Source organism: Cebus imitator, unplaced genomic scaffold (assembly GCF_001604975.1).
Source record: "Cebus imitator isolate Cc_AM_T3 unplaced genomic scaffold, Cebus_imitator-1.0 Scaffold76, whole genome shotgun sequence".
Taxonomy (NCBI): Eukaryota; Metazoa; Chordata; class Mammalia; order Primates; family Cebidae; genus Cebus; species Cebus imitator.
In genome coordinates this window covers 10,501,229-10,521,301 of record NW_016107391.1, presented here as the reverse complement: position 1 = coordinate 10,521,301, position 20,073 = coordinate 10,501,229, and the positions used below count along the sequence as shown (strand labels likewise).

Here is a 20,073-nt window from a genome sequence, read left to right as displayed (position 1 = left end):
AAAAAAAAAAAAAAAAAAAGAATATAAAGATTCTACAGTAAGATATCTGAAGGTATTAGCAATATTTGCTTTCTTAAAATATATTTAGCCAAGGCTAAAAAGCCTTAACTTAGGTAGACGGCAAGGGGATCAGGATTAGGATATGGAGTACAAAAAGAACTTTAATCTCTTACACTTTTTCAAAGAGAATGTAATTCTGTTTTTTTGGTTTTATTTTGTTTGTTTGTTTGTTTTTGAGACGGAGTCTTGCTTTTCTTGCACAGGCTCCAGTGCAATGGTACAATCTCAGCTCACCACAACCTCTGCTTTCTGGGTTCAAGTAATTCTCCTGCTTCAGCCTCCCAAGTAGGTGGGATTACAGGCCTGTGCCACCACCCCCGGTTAATTTTGTATTTTTAGTAGAGATGGGGTTTCTCTACATTGGTCAGGCTGGTCTTCAACTCCTGACCTTTCAGGTGATCCGCCCACCTCGGCCTCCCAAATTGCTGGGATTACAGGCATGAGCCACCACACCCAGCCTAATTCTATATTCTTTATGTAATTATAAAGTGATTAAATATTGTTTAAAAAACATATTAAGAGGTCAGCCTACTTCAGACCAGAAATCATGTTCCTACACATCTAAAAGCTTCAGAGGGTGAAAGTGAAACATACTTTATGATTTCTCAAACTGTTAAGAACTGGCAATTTATAAAGAAGTAAATATTATTTTGCTAGAATTTAGCAGTGTTCTTCCTTAATCTTATCAGCAATGCTGTTTTTAAATTAAATCACAAATCTCAAGAGGTAGAAGACTTCCACATAATTGTTGCCAAGGTACTCAGAAACAAAATCCACAGCTTTTATTAAAAAAAAAAAAAGTTTGAAAACTGGCCCTAGAAGGTAACTTCTTTAGATGGTGCACTATTCACTATTATATTCTATTCTTAATAATATTCTATCATTAAGTAACTACTATAGAACTTTAAAAATTATTAATTCCCATTCGTTTATGTAAAAGCATTCAATTTCATCTTTCAGCTTTAATAAAACATGGGATACAACAATTGAACAAATATCCAAACTATAAGCATTAACAATGTACATTTTAGGTTAGGGTCCCCAACCCCTGGGGCATGGACCAGTACCTGTCAGTGGCCTGTCAGGAATTGGGTCCAGCAAGCGAGTGAGCGAGCATTACTGCCTGAGCACTACCTCCTGTCAGATCAGTGGCAGCATTAGATTCACATAGGAGCGAAAACCCTGTTGTGAACTGTGCATACAAGGGATCTAGGTTGCACGCTCCTTACGAGAATCTAAAGCCTCCAAAACCATGGCAACTCCCCCACCACCAGCCCCGTCTATGAAAAAATTATCTTCCAAAACACTGGTCCCTGGTTGCCAAAAAGGTTGGGGACTGCTGCTTTACGTTACAGAATTGTCAAAGAGTTAAAACATGAAAACACTTGCAAAGTAATCTTTAATGAGTTCTATAATGCCTATTTCAAGTTTTATACAAAGCCTGAAATACTTCTCCAAATAACTCAAAATGTCAGTTCACCCCCAACTTATTACTGTGTGTGATGACTCTGGCTAGACTACAAAATGTGAGAATAGCCAACTGAAGAAAATATAATCAGTATCCAGCTTTTAAGAAAAGGTAAATGAAAATAGTCTTTACTCATATGTTCAATAAAAAAGTATTGCTAATGAAGTATTTGTTTTCTGACATATTAAATATGAACAACTAACATGTATGTCTTTTCTAGAGGCAGATGATCCTTAATCACTAATGAGTTATTGAGATACATCCTTTGCTTTCTAAACTATTCTAACCGGTCTAGCCACCTCTCATCTCTTATTCTAGTCTCTTCAAAACACACTGCCAAGTGCTCCCTTCAGCAGCCATACACAAAACACACCGCCAAGTTAATCTCACCAAAGTACAACTTGCAAACAGCCTTAAAGACAAAGTCAGAACTCTCTGGCAAGCACTCCACATTCTTTGTCATCAGGTCCTCATTAACTTTGCCAGTTGTACCACTAACTATTCCTCTTCATATCCTTTCCTCTCCACAGACTGTTGTAACAAATTTTGGTAACAGCCACTGATTTTATGAGCTCAACTTCTGGGAATCTCCTCTAAAAAATAATCTGGTAAATTCACCAATATGTTAATGATAGGGTAGCAACAATTGTCAAACAGTAGAAATGGCCTAACAGGGAAACTGTTACTTAAATTGAGGAGACCTACTAAAATATATGTAAGAACCATTTACAATAACTTAAGAAATGTGTACGTGACAATGATTTTTATTTTATTTTACTATGAGATAGGGACTCACTCTGTCACTACAGTGCAGAAGCACAATTACAACTCACTACAGCCTTGACTTCCTGAGCTCAAGTGCTTCTCCTGCCTTGGCCTCCCTAGTAGCTAAGACTACAGGTGTGCACCCCCATGCCTGGCTAGTTTTTTTTTTTTTTTTTTTGAGATGGAGTCTTGCTCTGTTGCCAGGCTAGAGTGCAGTGGCATGATCTCGGCTCACTGCAACCTCCTGGGTTCAGCCTCCTAAGTAGCTGAGACTACGGGCATGCGTCACCACGCCCAGCTAATTTTTTGTATTTTAGTAGAGATGGAGTTTAACCATGTTGGCCAGGAATGTCTCCATCTCCTGACCTCGTGATTCACCTGCCTCAGCCTCCCAAAGTGCTGGGATTACAGGTGTGAGCCACCATGCCTGGCCATGCCTGGCTAATTTAAAAAATTTTTTTAATAGAGACAGGTTGCTCAATCTGAGTTTTTAAAAATGGGCATATAATTTGAAAAATGTGGGCATAGCACAATCCCTACCAAGTAAAAGCACAATATGCATAGAAAAGGCCTAAATAAGATTTTTCAGTAATGAGTTACTGTGTTCCCCTTGGGTGGCAAGAATATAAATTTTCTTGCTATTCTGCTATATCCAATTTTCAGAGCTGTATGTTTCAAAACATCCCATACATCCTTCAAAATGCAATCCAAACAAAACTTCTTCCCAACAGGAAGTCATTTCACTTTCCTCTGAATTTCTGATTGATTGATCGAGACGGACTTGCTCTGCTGCCAGGCTGGAGTGCAGCGGCATGATTTCAGCTCATGGCAACCTCCGCCTCCCAGGTTCAAGTGATTCCCTTGCCTCAGCCTCCCAAGTAGCTGGGACTACAGGAACTCGCCACTACACTCGGCTAATTTTCTGTATTTAGTAGAGATGGGGTTTCACCATATTGGCCTGGATGGTCTCAACCTACTGACCTTGTGATTCGCCCACCTCGGCCTCCCAAAGTACTGAGATTACAGGCGTGAGCCACCATGCCTGGCCACTTTCCTCTGAATTTCTGAAAAAACTTTGTTTGTCCTTCCTTTTTAGCTTACATTCTAATATTTCACAAATTTTTTACTTTACATATTTGTATTATATATACTATCTCAGCAGCAATTGACGAAAGTGATTACTTCCTCCTTGAAATACTTTCTGTACTTGGCTTCCCCAAAAGAGTACAGTCTTGTTTTTTCTCCTAATTGAATAGCCAATCCTTTTCCTTCTCCTCTGCTGGTTCCTTCTCATCTCGTTGAACTCTTAATGTTGAAACGCACCACAAGTCAGGCTTAACACTCCCTGTCCTCTCTTGCCAATCTCAAGCAGTTTCATGGCTTTAAACACTATCTATACACTCATCACCTCTCTGGTGAACTCTAGACTCATAAAAACACTTGGATGCCAAGGACACAAATATAAAAAATCCATCTTCCTTTATCAAATCTGTTTCACTTGCAGTCTTTCTCACTTCAATGCTGGCAACTTCATCCTTCTAACTGCTTGGATAAAAAAACTTAAGAGTCAACCTTAATTGTTTTTTCTCCCATATGCCAATTCAGTCCACCAGCTAATCACACTGGCTCTGTTTTCATTTATATGTTTCAAAATATATCCAGCATCCAACAATTTCTTAACAATTCCATCACTAAAATGGTTTGAGTATTCATCATCTGTCACCTGGATTACTGCAACAGTATCCTAATTGATATCTATTATCCACCATCAGTAAGAGTGATCCTCATAAACAATGTCATTCTTCCTCCACTCAAAACCCTCCAATGGTTTCCCATCTTTCATACTTTTGTAAGAATAAATGCTAATATTCTTACAATGGTATCTTATAAGACCCTACATGATCTAGTGTCACTTCAATCCAGGTACCTTGACCTCATTAATGTTGCTTAAGAATCAGGCTTACCCCTGCAGTAAGGCCTTTGCCTCTGCCTGGAATATCTTGTTCCAGATGGTTGTAGCTCACTTCCTCCGTATCTCTGGACCATATCCAATGTCTTTTAATCAGGGGCCTTCTTGACTAGCCTATAAAAATTAGTAATTCTTCCTTCTAGGGTTCCTTATATACCTTTCTCCATTTTATTTTTCTCTACAACACTTATTACATACATCTAAACTCATATGTTTATTTGTTGTCCCATGAGGTCAGAGTGTTGCTTTTATCACTTCTTGTTAGTTGGTAGAATGGTGTCTACCACATTTTAGGCCCTCAAATATTTATTTACAGAACAAATGGATGAATGATCTTATATCATTTATTAGAGAGTAAGCACCTTAAAAAGGGTTCAATCTATTTGCATCCCCCAGAGCACTTTATAGGGCACATGCACAATGTCTGTCAATTTTTCTGCCAAACAAAGAAACATAATGCTTAATAGAGAGAATAAGATTTAAAAAGGAAAAGATATAAACAACTATGCTTACCTGTTCTATTGCACTCTTTAATTTGTTCATGTGGCTTTCAAAGAGAGGAAAATGTGAAAAAAAGAATTCATTAAATTTGTTATTTTCATCTTCATCTTTGGATAATGAAAAGATTACCCCAATTGCAATCTTCTTTTTCCTCACAATTCCTGGGTTAGGGCCACAGCTTTCATCTGAGAGATTAAAGCTTTCTTCTATAGACCTTAAAAATAAATGTTTTTTTAATTTAAAAAATAAAAATAATTAAAATCACAATTCAATCTTCTTGCTAATTAAATGTAGACAAGCTAAACGTATTTTGTTGTTTTATCAAGCAAACCCATAATTTTGTACCAGCTGTGTATCTCTTTAAGGAATCTACCGGCTATTTTTTCAGGTTCATGTTTTAGTAAAAATTTTACTAGAGTCAGATTGGGAACATTTTTGTCCAATTAGAGCTTACTAAAGAAGCAGATAATTCCAATTCATAATTAACCAAAAAGTGTCTATATTTTAAGATTTATAGATGAGTCTGACAGACTCTTTTTCCTGTTCTAGAATCTACTGGTCTCTGTTTTTGATTTCAGGAGCTAAGTCAAAGATGAATGAATAAAGGAAATGAAAAAGAGGAGAAAACAAGAATTTTTAGTATCTACAGTTGTACTTAATGTAGATTTAAAAAACTCTTTCAAGAATGAATTACCTTGCCAAAATAAAAACATGAAAAACTGAAATATCAAAACATGTATTACATAAATCAAAGACCTAAACATAAAACTCTTAGAAGAAAACAAAGGGTAAAGGCATCATGCATCATGACATTGATTTGGCAATGGTTTCTTGGATGTAACACAAAAAACACAGTCAACAAAGGAAAAAAAAAATAAACTGGGCTACATATAAATTTAACCTTCTATGCATCAAAGGGTAGCATCAACGGAGTAAAGTCACCCCACAGAATTTTTTTTTAAATTTGCAAATCGTCGATCTGATAAGGTATATCTAAAATATATACAGAATTCCCACACCTCACCAACAAAGCAAAAAAACCCAAATATAAAATGAGCAAAGGACTTAAGTAGACATTTCTCCAAAAAAGATATGCAAGTAGTCAATAAGCAAATGAAAAGATGGTCAAGTCGGGTGTTGTGTGGCTCATGCCTGTAATCCTAGCATTTTGGGAGGCTGAGACAGGCAAATCATTTGCGCCCAAGAGCTCTGGGCTCATGGGCAATAAGGCAAAACCCCATCTCTACAAAAAAATGCAATACAAAACAAACAAAAAAAAACCAATTAGCCAGGCATGGTAGTAAGCCTGTAGTTCCAGGTATTTGGGAGGCTGAGGTGGAATGATCACCTGAGCCTGGGAGGTTGAGGCTTCAGTGCAGTGAGCTGTAACTGCGCCACTGGACCCCAGCCTGGGTGACTCAAAAAGAAAAGAATAGAATAGAAAAGATATTCAACTTCACTAATTATTAAAGAAATGCAAATCAAATCCACAATGAGAAACCACTTCAGACCCATTGAGATAGCTATTATCAAAAAAAATAGAAAATAAGTGCTGGTGAAGATATGGAGAAATTGGAACCATTGTGCATTGCTGGTAGGAATGTAAAATGGTACAATCACCATGAAAAACAGTGTTTACTGTGACAGTTCCTCACGAAACTAAAACCAAAATTACCATATGATCCAGCAATTCTACTTCTGGGTACATAACCACAAGTATTGAAAACAGGGACTTGAACAGATATTTGCACACTCATGTTCATAGCAGCATTATTCACAATAGCTAACAAGTGGAAGGAACCCAAGTGTCCATCAATAGATAAATGGATAAATAAAATGTGGTATGTATATACAATGGAATGTTATTTGGTCATAAAAAGGAATGAATTTCTGACACATGTTACAACATCACTAAACCTTGAAGATATTATGCTAAATGAAATAAGGCAGACACAAAAGGACAAGTAGTGTATGGTTTCATTCATACAAGGTACCTACGTTCATCAAATTCATAGAGACAGAAAACAGAATGGTGGTGACAAGGGGAAGGGGAGGGAGGAATGAGGAGTTACATTGAATGGATACAGAGCTTCAGCTGGGAAGAGGAAAAAGTTCTGGAGTTGGATAGTGTTGATGGTTGCACAACAGTATGAAGGTACTTAAATAAATGTCACTGAACTGTACATCTAAAAATAGTTAAAATGGTAAACTGTTATGTATAACTTACCACAATTTTTAAAAGGTAATAAATTTTAAGTTTTCAGTTCCAAACTTAAAATACACAGAACGCAAGTCCAGGCTCTAAGAAACCCATATAAAATTGTGTTTAAGGAACTATTCAATTTTGTTCTGTGTTTAAAGTTCCAACTTACCATCTAGGAAATACTCCATTTTCCAAACTTGTTGTTTGGCTGCGTCGCCAACGTCGCTGGTAGCTGCTGGCACAACTTCGTGTAAGTGAGGAGTTTGGAGAAGGAAATGGAGTGATCAGCAAGCTGCTGAGAGATGCTGTTAAGTCAGAAGAACAACAAGTTATCAGTAATGACTGAGCATAATGACAAATTTCCTTTTAACAAAATTACAAATAGGTTAAGTTAAACTTTATTTTGCTTCATGAGCCTCTAAAATGTCCATTAAAAAAAACACATCCTTCTTGGAGCAAGGTCTCAGAGGAGAAAAATCATATATTAACAATGTATATATTTAACAATGTATTAACAATGTATAACAATGTATCAGCAAAAAACTCAGACAATCCCCTTTTGGCATTCTCCTCCAGGGACTCCAAAATAAAATTATACTTTGCAACAAGGCATTAACCCTTTGGCCACTGGACTGACTGTCCCATAACTTAGCTGAATCCTTTTAGTTCTTAAATTAAAGGAAATCTGATGCTATTCAAACAATGTAGCAGCTGGATTTTAAGAACAAGCTATATTTGAAAATAAGTGTTTGAATGGCATTTAAAGAGGTCATTTACAAATACTCATGGATCACCTGTGCACATGCAGTCAAACCTACCACTTTTAATTACGAATCATGACTATACTTAATAAATTCCAAAAAAGAATGCTCTCTGGAGTACCAAGGTGATAAACACATCCTAGCAGACTCCACTCTGTAATGGCTGCAATCCCCTGACCTTGGGGATTATTCCCTTCCCAAAACACTCTGAAATCTGTAAGATATGTTTATTGCCTGACGTGTTAAGAGCCACAACTGCTGATTTTTCATTAAGCTAGGGGTCCTCCCATTTTCCCCACTGGATTTAGAGAGGATAAGACCTGCCATTAAGGGCTTGTGTTTGGCAATATTCTAGACTTCTTTTATGATCATAAGCACATACTGAAAATGTATATTCAAAACAGGAAAGTATTATCATTACTATTAAAAAGGTATATGCCAAATGATAAATTATTTTGGACACCGGCACTAAAAACTGAGAGACTTTCATTACAAAAATCTATTCATTTGAATTCTGACAAATTCAATGGTAGAGGATAAAGCTGTATGTGCCATGCAAACATGGAGACCATCAATGAACTCATTCTAAATTACTTTCTTGTATAGACCACGTTTTATCAATTAGTATTATAAAGCCTTATAATCCAATATTGGGTATGTACAACTAAATCTGGGTATGACTTCAGTGAAAAATAAAATGCTGTCTTAAGTTTGGAAAAAATACATTTTACTACATTCTAATATTAAAAATAACCCTATTAGAAAAAGAAGAAAACACACATTAACTTAAATGGGATATATGAATCCAATAACTTGAAGCAGCGTAACAGATCAGTCTAGCCAGATGCTTCAACTTACAAATAATATAAAATTATCATCTTTCAAATCTTATATAAAATAATGAGAATTAAATTCCTGCCAGGGAAGTCTAAACCTCTAGATCACATAGAAGCAAAGGGTATTAAGATAAATATACTCTAGATTTCTTAAAACAAAAAATAAGGAACTCAATTAGAAAAGAAAGATGAGATTACTTGAAAAACACAAGCTCTTCTTCTTAAAGTAGTGGTTGGCAACCTTAGCTGTCCTTTAGAATCAGGTGTTAGGTTTTACATTTTGTTTTGTTTCTCAAATACAGATGCCTAACCCTTTCTCTAGGTTAAATGAGAGTCTTTGGAAGTAAAGTTTAGGCACTGGAATTTGTTTTTAAAACTTCTCCTTCTTATTCTAATAGCCACCTAGGGATTACAACATATGGCAAGGTTAGATTTTTTATTTATCTCAAAACTGAATCATAAAACAATTTTGATAGCAGAGCCATATAAAGAAACAACATATGATGACTATCACAGTGAACTAAGTTTCTCATATCAAATAGTAATTCAAATCTGAAATTACTCCTCCTTTTACTTATGCTGCTCTCTGGGCGCCAACAAACACTTTTCCTTTTAGCTAAAATGCCTTTTTTTCTGAGCTTTTCCCTAGATAACTGCTATTTATTTCTCAAAATACAGCTCAATCATCATTCTTCTGTAAAGCATTGTTGGCATCCCTGCCCCTTGCCCAGGCTAAGTGTGCTGCCCTTTCTCTGAAGCTCTTTGCACAGGTCTATCACTAAACATATCACACAATAAACTATGACAGATGATTTTCCTAATTTTTCTCCCAGTAGACTCCATACTTCTGTGTTCCTTAAGGGTAGACTCTGGGCTTTAATTTTTTTAATGTCCACCATGTTTCAATAAATGTTTGCTAGACCTACAAATTTTGGAAGAGTCCATATTTGAAAAGAAAAAAAAAAGTGTAACATTGGTTCAAAATGCCTATGCTTTTCTGGGCAAGAGACAATATGAAAATTTAAATTCTAGTTAGCAGCAAGCAAATATAAGCAAGTGTGTGTGTGTGTGTGTGTGTGTGTGTGTGTGTGTGTGTGTGTGTGTGTGTGTGTGTGTTTATGGTTTCCAAGCAGTCTTCTGACCAATGCTTTTCTTCTTATAATAAGCTTTAACCAATATACTTTATTCTGGCTTTAGTTCATCCAGGTTTTATTCTACTGAGCACACTTAAAAGTAAACATGAAAAATGTTAAATATATGAGACTTTGCCCTGCTCTTTTCACAGTTCTCTTGTAAGGCTAATATCAATATGAACAAATTTGATAATACAAGGGAGAGATAAAAAAGAAAATCAATGCCAACAGCAATCTCATAAAAAACTGAATACAAGAACCTGACATTACCAGACCGTGCTATGCCACTGTCTCTGTCCTCATTCAGCTCTCTTCCAGGCATGTCCATTGGGTTGCTGTGAACTATAAATAAAGATGAAACTGTCAGTTATAAAATATATTACTATTAAGGTGGATGAACAGCTCCTTTTAAATAGCAAACAAAATCATGCTCATCTCATTGCATTCCCTTATTTCTTTCAATAGCATGGCACCAACCCAATACCAAGAGCTATTACTCAGTTGAACAAGCTTTGAGAGCTCTGTGAAGATTTGATACACAGTATGAGAATCTAAAACATAATATCTAAAGCAGCAAGGAGTGACTAAAAGTCATATTTTAGAAGCATAGTCAATGACAGATATTCATAATATACTATTAAATGAAAAAAAGCAAGCTACTGAACAGTATAAGTGCTTGCTGGGTCTAAGTGGTGCGTATATCACAGTTCACTACACTGTTTCTGCCTATAACAATGTATGTTTCAAAATTCTCCATAATACATTGAGAAATTTGTTTTGAGAAATTTGTTTGAATAGTATGATCCCAATTTTGTTAAAAAAAAAAACAAAAATGCAGGTATTTCTGGCTGATAAAATGACTAACATATATTTTATTTTTGCCTTTTTAAAATATTTTCCAAGTTTTCTATAAATACATATTGTTTACATCTAATATTTATAGGGAAAGAAAATATTAATGAAGAAAAGGTTTAAATTGACACCAATTTGAAAACAATGACAAGAAAATGTGTTTACATTCTAATAATTTCCACTAGAAGGTTGTAACCCACTAAAATGTGTGAAAACAAGGACAATGATTAGAATGCTGGATATATATGCATGGACATACTTTACAATCATCAACTTGATTATATAAGCAAATATAGTCATATATGCTTTTTACAGAGCATTACAGTGGTGCTTGTTCATCTAAATCCTAGCTCCAAGAAAAATTGTTCTTATGGAATAGTGTAGATCAGAAACTTTACAATAATAACAAGATAGGATAATTTTCTGCAATTGGTGAACTATGGTACAAAAGCTACTCAGCCATGGAAACAAGACAGTGTCACATTAAAAATTCCAAGTGGTACCTTGAGAAATAAAGTTCATATTAAGTTTTGGTTTCAGATTCTAAAGTTAAAAGCATTATGCCATGAGAGAAATGGCAAGCTGAAATTTCATAAAAATGTCAATTTTACTGATAACTCAGTGTCTGGAAACTTTAAGAACATGTTCAGTAGAAAGCAATCAAGTTCTTATACCTCCTAAAGCAATGTTTTCTTAACCGCAACCTCAACAAATGCATTCATCTACTCTCTTGTTTCCACAACTTAACTACAGAGTCTAGCCGTTGGGGCACACCAACTAGTCTACCCACACAGCACATCGCAAACCTGCAAAGAAAGAGGCGCTCCTGATCAGGCGGAGCGGACCCTGCTCAGAGAATGCCCGCCTGGGGCTGCAGAACTGTGAAAGACCTACATGGCAAAAACGTAAAATACACATGAAAGAGGACTGTTAGAGAAGCCACAATGCGTCAGGGAAAAAAGGTGAGCTAAGGCAGCACAAGAGCAGACCAACAGATATGGATGGAAACTTTTAAACTAAGAATAATTCAAGGTGTCTTCTCATTTTTGAAACAGGATGGTGTTTCTTTAGTCATGATTATCAAACAACAACTTCATGTATTTTTACTAATAAATCTATATATAATAAAAACAAGCTTCTGCTATATAAGGTAAAAATTATTTTAAATGTTCAATCCTTTCTAATGTGAAATAGTATTTTCAAAGATTTGAAAAAGTACAATAATGTTATCTATTGAATCTGATATTTGCCAAATAAATTTATTTTTTAAAAAGTTGTTTTAATATTATAGCATGCTCATACAATTGCAGTAAGGAGAAAACCACCTATACACTTGGCACACAGCATACAACAGAGAGCAAAACCAGAAAAGAGATCTTACTGACAAATTAAAAATTGGTTTTTCTAAACCAGTGATAAATTACAAACTAATGGAAGAAACCAAGGTTACTAAACCAGAAGTCAGCCACCATGGAAGGAGGAACACAAATGAAGCTCATCAGGGACCAGACTCCCAGCTGTTCAAGAGAAGTGGCTGCCACATGCTTCATCAAGAAAAGGTAACTGTAGTCTGAAGACCCAAGAAGGGCATTATAGTTTGAAAACAAGCAGCTGGGTTACCTGTTAGTTATGCTTAATCAAAATAGTCTAAATAGCCATGTAGGACATTTATCTAGGATGGAATACGAGGCTTTCTGTTTTAAAAAGTGACAACTCTATTTTTCTCCTTTCTTTTTTTGAAATAGCGTTTTGCTCTGTCATGTAGGCTGGAATGCAATGGCATAACCATAGCTCACTGCAAGCTTGAACTCCTGAGCTCAAGTGATCCTCCCTCCTCAAGCCTCCCCATGAGCTAGGACAACAGGTGCATGCCACCAGGCCCAGCCAGTTTTGAAAACCTTTTAGTAGAGACAAAGTCTTGCCACATTGCCCAAGTTGATCGCAAACTCCTGGGCTCAAGTGATCCTCCTGCCTTGGCCTCCCAAAGTGCTGAAACTACAGGAATGAGCCACTGTATCCAGCCAATTGTAGTTTTCAAATTGCTAACAGATACTATTTTTCTGTAACAAGAGCTTCTATAATTATAGCACATGTATAGCAATCCTTCCATGTCTCAATAGTCAGCTCTTTAATTCTCCCTAGCTTTCTTTCTCTAGTTACTTCAGAAATTATCTACTTTCTTTTATCTCCTTCCCTACCTCTTCTTCTGAGCATAAAACTTTGTTTCCTAGAGTATGCACATGCATATATGCACATACACACAGTAGAATTAACCAGACTGGAACCCTTTTTTTCCTATTATTCTGCTTCAAAACTTACTCTAATTCTCACCCATCCTTGCCTCTTTCCTGCCTAAGCAGTCATGCTATTCAAGCCTTACTATGTGCTAGGGACTTAGTAAAAAAATCCTAAGTTCCTTCCTCCCTTAAGTTAACTGTAAGTCAGCTAGGACCCCAAACCCTTATTCTTCAAAAACTTCTATGAATTGTAACTTCTAGTCTTTAATTTCATCCTCCTTGTAATTTCCTTTTATCAACACTTAAACATAGCCAAATTTGTTCCACCTCCCTCCATACATCTAATCCTACAGCAGTTCAGCAGTTCTCAAAGTATCATCCAAGGACCCCTGGGGGTCTCCGAGACTTTCAGGGGGTCTATGAAGTCCTCCAATTTCCACCTACATATCTGTGTGAGACCGGATTTTCTTGATACACTTCAATGAAAACAACATATCACAAAAGACTGAATACAGACACAGATATGAGAATTTAGCTGTACCCTAATCCAGACATTAAGGAGACTTGTAAAAATGTAAAACAATCTCACTCTTCTCATTAATTTTTTGGAGGTTTGTAATAACATGAAAGGGGATGTTAGTGTTATTTTTCAAGGATTTGCTAAATATTTTTTTAATTTCTAATAAAGTATTTATCAATAGTTGTAATACATACAAACAAAAGTTCTCTGCAGACCTCAATAATTTCTAAGTGTGTAAAGGGCTCCTGAAACCAAAACGTTTGAGAACGACTATTTGCATCTTGGACAAAGGTCTAACCTCTGAGTATTCTCAATTCTGGCGTCGATTCTCCCCACTGAAACTGCTCATGTAGGCCACCAAAAGGCTTCCTGTTGCTTTAGTCCATATTATCTTATGTTACCTTATAGCAGTAATTGATGCTGACTATATTATACTGTAAACATTTTCCCCATGATAACACACTCTCTGTATTTTTTCCCCTCAGTCTCAGTCTCAGTTTGTGTGCTTCTCTTCTACCCCTTCTTAAAGCCAGCATTCCCCAGGGTTCCATCTTCAACAATCTTTCCTTCTCATTCTTTACATTTCCTAGGTCATCCTCTATTCCTATGCTTTCGATTATAATTTAGGTCCTGATGATTCTCAGATCTACAGAAGATACAGCTAACTGGTCAACTTCTATTATTTTTAAATTATTAAACATTCATCCATTTTTATGTTAAAGAGAATACTACAATATACCTAACTAACTAGCTAACAACAATGGATTTCTACACTTGGATATCCCGATACTTCCAACTGAACATGCCTAAACCTAAAATCATCAATTCTGATTTCTTCTATTCCCCTCAGTGAATAGCACCAATACCCATGCAATTAAACAGACAGCAAAGTGCCAAACTTGATCCTTCCTTTGACCTCACCTCTTCTATCTAATTAGCTAATCCTGTCCACTCTATTTCCCTTAAAAGAATTTCTCAACTATCCCCACCCACGCTAACTTACTATAGGTACCATTATCTGTCATTTGGATTACCATGAGCAGCCTTCTAATATGGGCCTTTTCTCAATCCTACTTGCTCACCTGAATCCATTCCTGCTGCAGTTAGGATATTCTTCTGCAGATACAAATATAATGTGATTGTGTTACTAAATTCTGAAAATCCCTCTGTCATGGCCTCAAGAATGTATCTCAAAGATCTCCAACTATAAAGAGTATGTTTGATTAAGAACCCCTGCTGCTGTGTTCTGAAATCCATTGCCACATTTGCACAAGGACACATAGCTGATAGGCTGCTCCCAGCCAATGGGTGAACACAGTAGGTATACTAAAGCAGGCCAATTTTGGGGAGGTACAGGACATTTCTGACAACCACCTTTGACTCAAATACTTCCCAGGGCCTTGCCAAACTTCCCTTGAACTGTATAGCAAGCTAAGATACTTCCAGTCAATGTTCTATCCCTCTCTCCTTCACTCATGGTCAGACTTACATCACAATTCAGTGGTCTCTTAGCCTTTCCCAGCATGTTCCTCATTTTCCTTTACATAGTCACTTCCCCTAATACAATTCTTGCATGTTTAATCCTGTCTTTGGCACCTGTGAAAAAAACAGGTGATGGACCCAAACCAACATACTTGCACTGGTGCCCAACTACACTACATGAAGCATTAAGTCCAAATTCCTCAGTGTGGCCTATAGTGTCCTTTGTGATTTAGCTCTTGCTCCATTCTTTCTTTTCATTTACTTTACTCCTACTCGGTGCTCCATACATACTGATTTATTCACATTCTTTCCATACTCTATGATCTCTTGCTCCTAGCTTTGTGTACAAATATTGCTTCATAGAACATTTCTTTCCCTAACCACCTGGCTAATCCCTCAAGCTTAGGCCTCATGTCCTCAAGAACGCCTTCCTTCACTCTCCAGGACTGAATTAAGTACTTCCCTTTATTTTTATCACACCCTGTTCTTAACTCTGTCTAAGAATTTACTATAGTATACTGTAATTGTTGTATTACTTTTCTGAATTCCACCAACTATAAATCCACTGAGGCAGGAACTATATCTGGTTCACCACTGTATCTTCAGGGGCCAGCAGAGTGCTTGGCATATTACAGGTGCTCACCACATACTTATTGATTGACTGACTGACTGACTGACTGGAAATTGAAAGAAATAAAAAATGATACACACAAAAAAAGTCCTTGATTCACAATTAAAAAGGGTGCAAGTAAATGTTGCTCATATGTAAAGTCAGTAGTATGTAAAATGGATCGTCTACTCTATCTTAAAAGAGACAACAAGTATATAGCCTCCACAGTATAATTTACCTTTATAAGTAATAATGAATTTGTGTTATTAAAATGAATTCCTTTTGGCTGGGACATGGTGGTTCACACCTGTAATTCCAGGACTTTGGGAGGCTGTTAGGAGTTCGAGACCAGCCTGGCCAACATAGCGAAATGCTGTCTCTACTAAAAATACAAAAAATTAGCCGGGCGTAGTGGCAGGCACCTGTAAACCCAGCTATTCAGGAGGCTGAGGCAGGATAATTGCTTGAACATGGGAGGCAGNAACATACAAAAATTAGCCAAGTATGATGGTGCATGCCTGCAGTCCCAGATACTTGGGAGGATGAGGCAGGAGGATCGCTTGGAAGGTGGAGGTTGCAGTGAGCCAAGATCATGCTACTGCACTCCAGCCTGGGTGACAGAGTGAGGCTCCGTATCAAAAAACAAAAACAAACAAAAAAACCCTATGAATGACTTTCAACATTCAACAAGCCCTCTGAGCTTTGAAAATTATCAAATTATAAAGAAAAAAGATTTCATTATTTGTCATATTTTTCTTTTATTAAAATCAATGAAGTAATCAAGCAAGTTAAGAAAAAGCAGAACTTCTATTTTTCTATAACACTCACACATTAAAAAGTATATGCCTAACACTATGACTAGCCCACAGTAATAAATGTTTTATAAGTGACTGCTCATTTGAATAAACACAAACTACAAAAAATAAACAAGAGGATGTCACACAGCTCAAGTTGGAAGAAAAAACTCTGTTTTCTACAAATATTTGTTTAAATTAATTATAAATAAAAGTTCTTACTAAACAGAAAATGAGAGAAATATTCACACTAATCTAATTGCTATCTCATTCCTTTGGCTTACTACAGCTTTTTATGCACCAGAAATATCTCAATACAGCAGCAGTTCAGTTGAGCTGTCTAGAAAAAAATGACCAGAAATTTTAGAGTCTGTCACTGTAAAATGCAGAATTTAAATAACAACAATCAGCTAACTGAAGTACTAAATAAACTGTTCTAATAAATCTTTTAAGAAATATCAAATTTAAACATCTGCTCATCTGAATTACAGGTGACAAAAACAAGCATCATTTTAAAATGACTTTTGTGTTTATGGAAAAGAGAAGGAGGAAGGTGTACAGTCTTCCTCGGCTGAAATAGTCAAAGGAACTAGTAAGGGCTTTTTTATCACTGACAGATCTTTCAAAGATGCATCAAATTTAACAATGAAAAATAATGAAGACAAATTAGATATATCTATAGCAGTTCTCTTAATCAGATAAAAAATAAATATTATGTTCAAATATATGAAAAATATGTTTTCCAAATAAAACAAATGTAAGAGATACTGGCAACTTAAATGCCTCTTCCATTTACAGTATTTGAAATTCTTTGTTATCATAACAGATTTGTATCATTAAGGAATAACTTCAAAAAACACTTCCTATACTGTTCATATATTTTAAACTTATAAAATCAAGGAAGCCATTTACCTATATTTCCAAGCAGTCCATTAATAACTGTATTATTATCAGCCTTTAATGTATTGTTGTCCTGATTGATGAATTCAAGACTATCTTGTAGCCTATGGAGGGTGAGAAAAAAATTAATTCCAAATTTGTTTTATGGTTTAATGGCAATTCTCTGTACATCCTAATGAAATTTTAAGTGCAAAAACAGTTTCTTCCTATTATCATTACAACTTAACTAACATAACTACTTAAATAGGATGTTGGCAAACTGTGGCCTGAATGCCAGATCAAGTTTGCTACTACCTCTTTTTGTAAATAAAGTTTTACTGGAACATAGCCATGCCCATTCATTTATGTACTGTGTATGATTTCTTTGATGCTGCAACAGCAGAGCTGAGAAACTGTAACCCATTGTTTGGCTCACAAAGCCAAAAATATTTACTATCTGAATCTTTAAAGGAGAAAGCTGCTAACGTGATTTAGATTACAAACAAGGTTTCCCCGCATATTTTGGACCTAAAAATATTTTCTAATTATCTGGTAAGGAGAGGTAGAAGCTAGGAGGAAGAGGAGGAGACTACATCATTAGGCAAATATCCAAAAACTGTTTTTAGTCTAATATATTACAAATAACCTATGTCATTTCTTTTAGTGACTCTTTCAAGATAACGAAAATAAAAGTACTTTATGCTTTTAGTGCAAAATGCCCTTTCTAGAGATTTTAGGAATTATCAGTTATAAGAGATGAAAAAACTCAGGTGATCATGGCTAACATCAGTGATTCCAACATGGAATCTTTAATTTCTACTTTAGTAGATCTCTAATCTCTATTTTTGGCTTCAAGATTTTTTAAAGCATCCATAATATTTTAAAGAATACCTCCCACTTTCCTTCCTGCCTAAAAGTTAAAAAAAGCTACAAGTATTAGAAACTTAGCTAATAAAACTCTTCCAAACAGGTCCTTTTTTAAAAAAATACTTTAAATTCTGGGGTACATATGCAGAATGTGCAGGTTTGTTACATAGTTATACACTGTGTCACGGTAGTTTGCTGCAACCATCACCCTGTCATCTACATTAGGTATTTCTCCTAATGCTATCCCTCCCCTAGTTCCCCATCCCCTGACAGGCCCTGGTGTGTGATGTTCCCTTCCCTGTGTCCACGTGTTCTCATTGTTCAACTCCCACTTATGAGTGAGAGCATTTGGGGTTTGGTTTTCTGTTCATGTGTTGGTTTGTGGAGAACGATGGTTTCCAGCTTCAACCACGTCCCTACAAAGGGCAAGAACTAACCTTTTTTATGGCTCCATAGTATTCCATGATGTATATGATGTATATGTGCCACATTTTCTTTATCTAGTCTATCACAAATAGGCATTTGGGTTGGTTCCAAGTCTTTGCTATTGTGAACAGTGCTGCAATAAACATACTTGTGCATGTTTCTTTATAATAGAATGGTTTATAATCCTTTCGGTCTATACCCAGTAATGGGATTGCTGCCTCAAATGGTATTTCCAGTTTTAGATCCTTGAGGAATCACCACACTGTCTTCCACAATCGAACTAATTTACACTACTACCAACAGTGTAAAGGTGTTCCTATTTCTCCACATCCTCTCCAGCATCTGCTGTCTCTTGATTTTTTTTCAGACGGAGTCTTGCTCTGTCGCCAGGCCAGAGTGCAGTGGCACAACCTCAGCTCACTGCAACCTCTGCCTCCCAGGTTCAAGCAATTCTTCTGCCTCAGCCTCCCAAGTAGCTGGGACTACAGGTGCACGTCACCACGCCCAGCTAATTTTTGTATTTTTAGTAGAGACAGGGTTTCACCCTGTTGGCCAGGATGGTCTTGATCTCTTGACCTTGTGATCCACCTGCCTCAGCCCTCAGAGACATGCTGGGATTATAGGCATGAGTCACCACACCCGGCCTGTCTCCTGATTTTTTAATGATCACCATTCTAACTGGCCTGAGATGGTATCTCATTGTGGTTTTGATTTGCATTTCTCTAATGACCGGTGATGATGAGCTTATTTTCATATGTTTGCTGGCTGCATAAACGTCTCCTTTTGAGAAGTGTCTGTTCATATCATTCACCCACTTTTTGATGGAGTTGCCAAACAGGTCTTTTTAAACCACTAACAATTAATGGGGGCTCTAGAGAATATCTGTAGTTTGGAGTAGTTTTTTTTGCTGCCTTCTGCTGCCTTTGACCGTGGGGTACCCCCAAGGGCTCTGGCTAGCCAGCGAGCATTGTTCTGATATGGAACCTGCAAAATCTCTCTCTGGGGTCTTCTACTGTCTAACTTTAGCCCCAATAATTTATTAGGTTCTGGCACATGGCGCATGATCCTGACACCAGGCCTGCCTTTGTTTCAGCTTCACTATTCCACTCTCTGCATTAATAGCTTGTAATACCCTGGTGGTTATCATTATATACTGTATATATTATGTCTAATATCCATATGGCTGACCTAGGTCAGTCCTGTCTGCAGGGCTAATTTCTTAGGGGTCTGAAAATTGAAGAGCATAACCCTACAGACTGTAGTAACTCAGCATGGTACCACAAAACCAAAAATCAGCAAGTTGACCTAAGACGGAAATCCATTCAACATTTTACTTGCAGACATTGCTTCTACCAATTTAGAGAAACAGAAACCACCTCTCCTGTTTTTCAACCAAATGCAATTGAGAGTGAAATCTGGCCTCTATGAACTTTTACACTTAAGGAAAGAGAGAAAATCTGAACTTGGGCTGCAGTCCTAAAAGCCGTTTGTTACTTTTCATACTTTGCACATCTAAAGTAATACATTTCCCCCGTATCCACAAGCGCTTACGTATTGAGACTTCCACAAATACTGCTGCCAGTCCGTGCAGTAAACACTTTGCTGAGCATGAGCTGTGGAGGGGAACTATGAAGAAAAAGAGAAAGACAGGGCTCAAAACTAAAATATAATGACTTTTTGGATTTATTACAAATAAAAATGTATAAGTCA

The 20,073-nt window shown here is 36.6% G+C and overlaps 1 protein-coding gene across 1 annotated transcript in view; it reads right to left on the bottom strand.

Annotated features, from left to right (window-relative positions):
* Positions 1–20,073, bottom strand: part of FNIP1 (folliculin interacting protein 1) — a 152,582-nt gene that overhangs the window by 64,019 nt on the left and 68,490 nt on the right. The window contains exons 3-8 of the mRNA XM_037739958.1: positions 19,915–20,067; positions 17,104–17,195; positions 11,355–11,438; positions 9,967–10,038; positions 7,136–7,271; positions 4,764–4,977 (exon numbers count right to left, since the gene is read on the bottom strand). Coding sequence (XP_037595886.1) covers positions 4,764–4,977; positions 7,136–7,271; positions 9,967–10,038; positions 11,355–11,438; positions 17,104–17,195; positions 19,915–20,067 — 751 coding nt within the window. The remainder of the gene's footprint in view (positions 1–4,763; positions 4,978–7,135; positions 7,272–9,966; positions 10,039–11,354; positions 11,439–17,103; positions 17,196–19,914; positions 20,068–20,073) is intronic.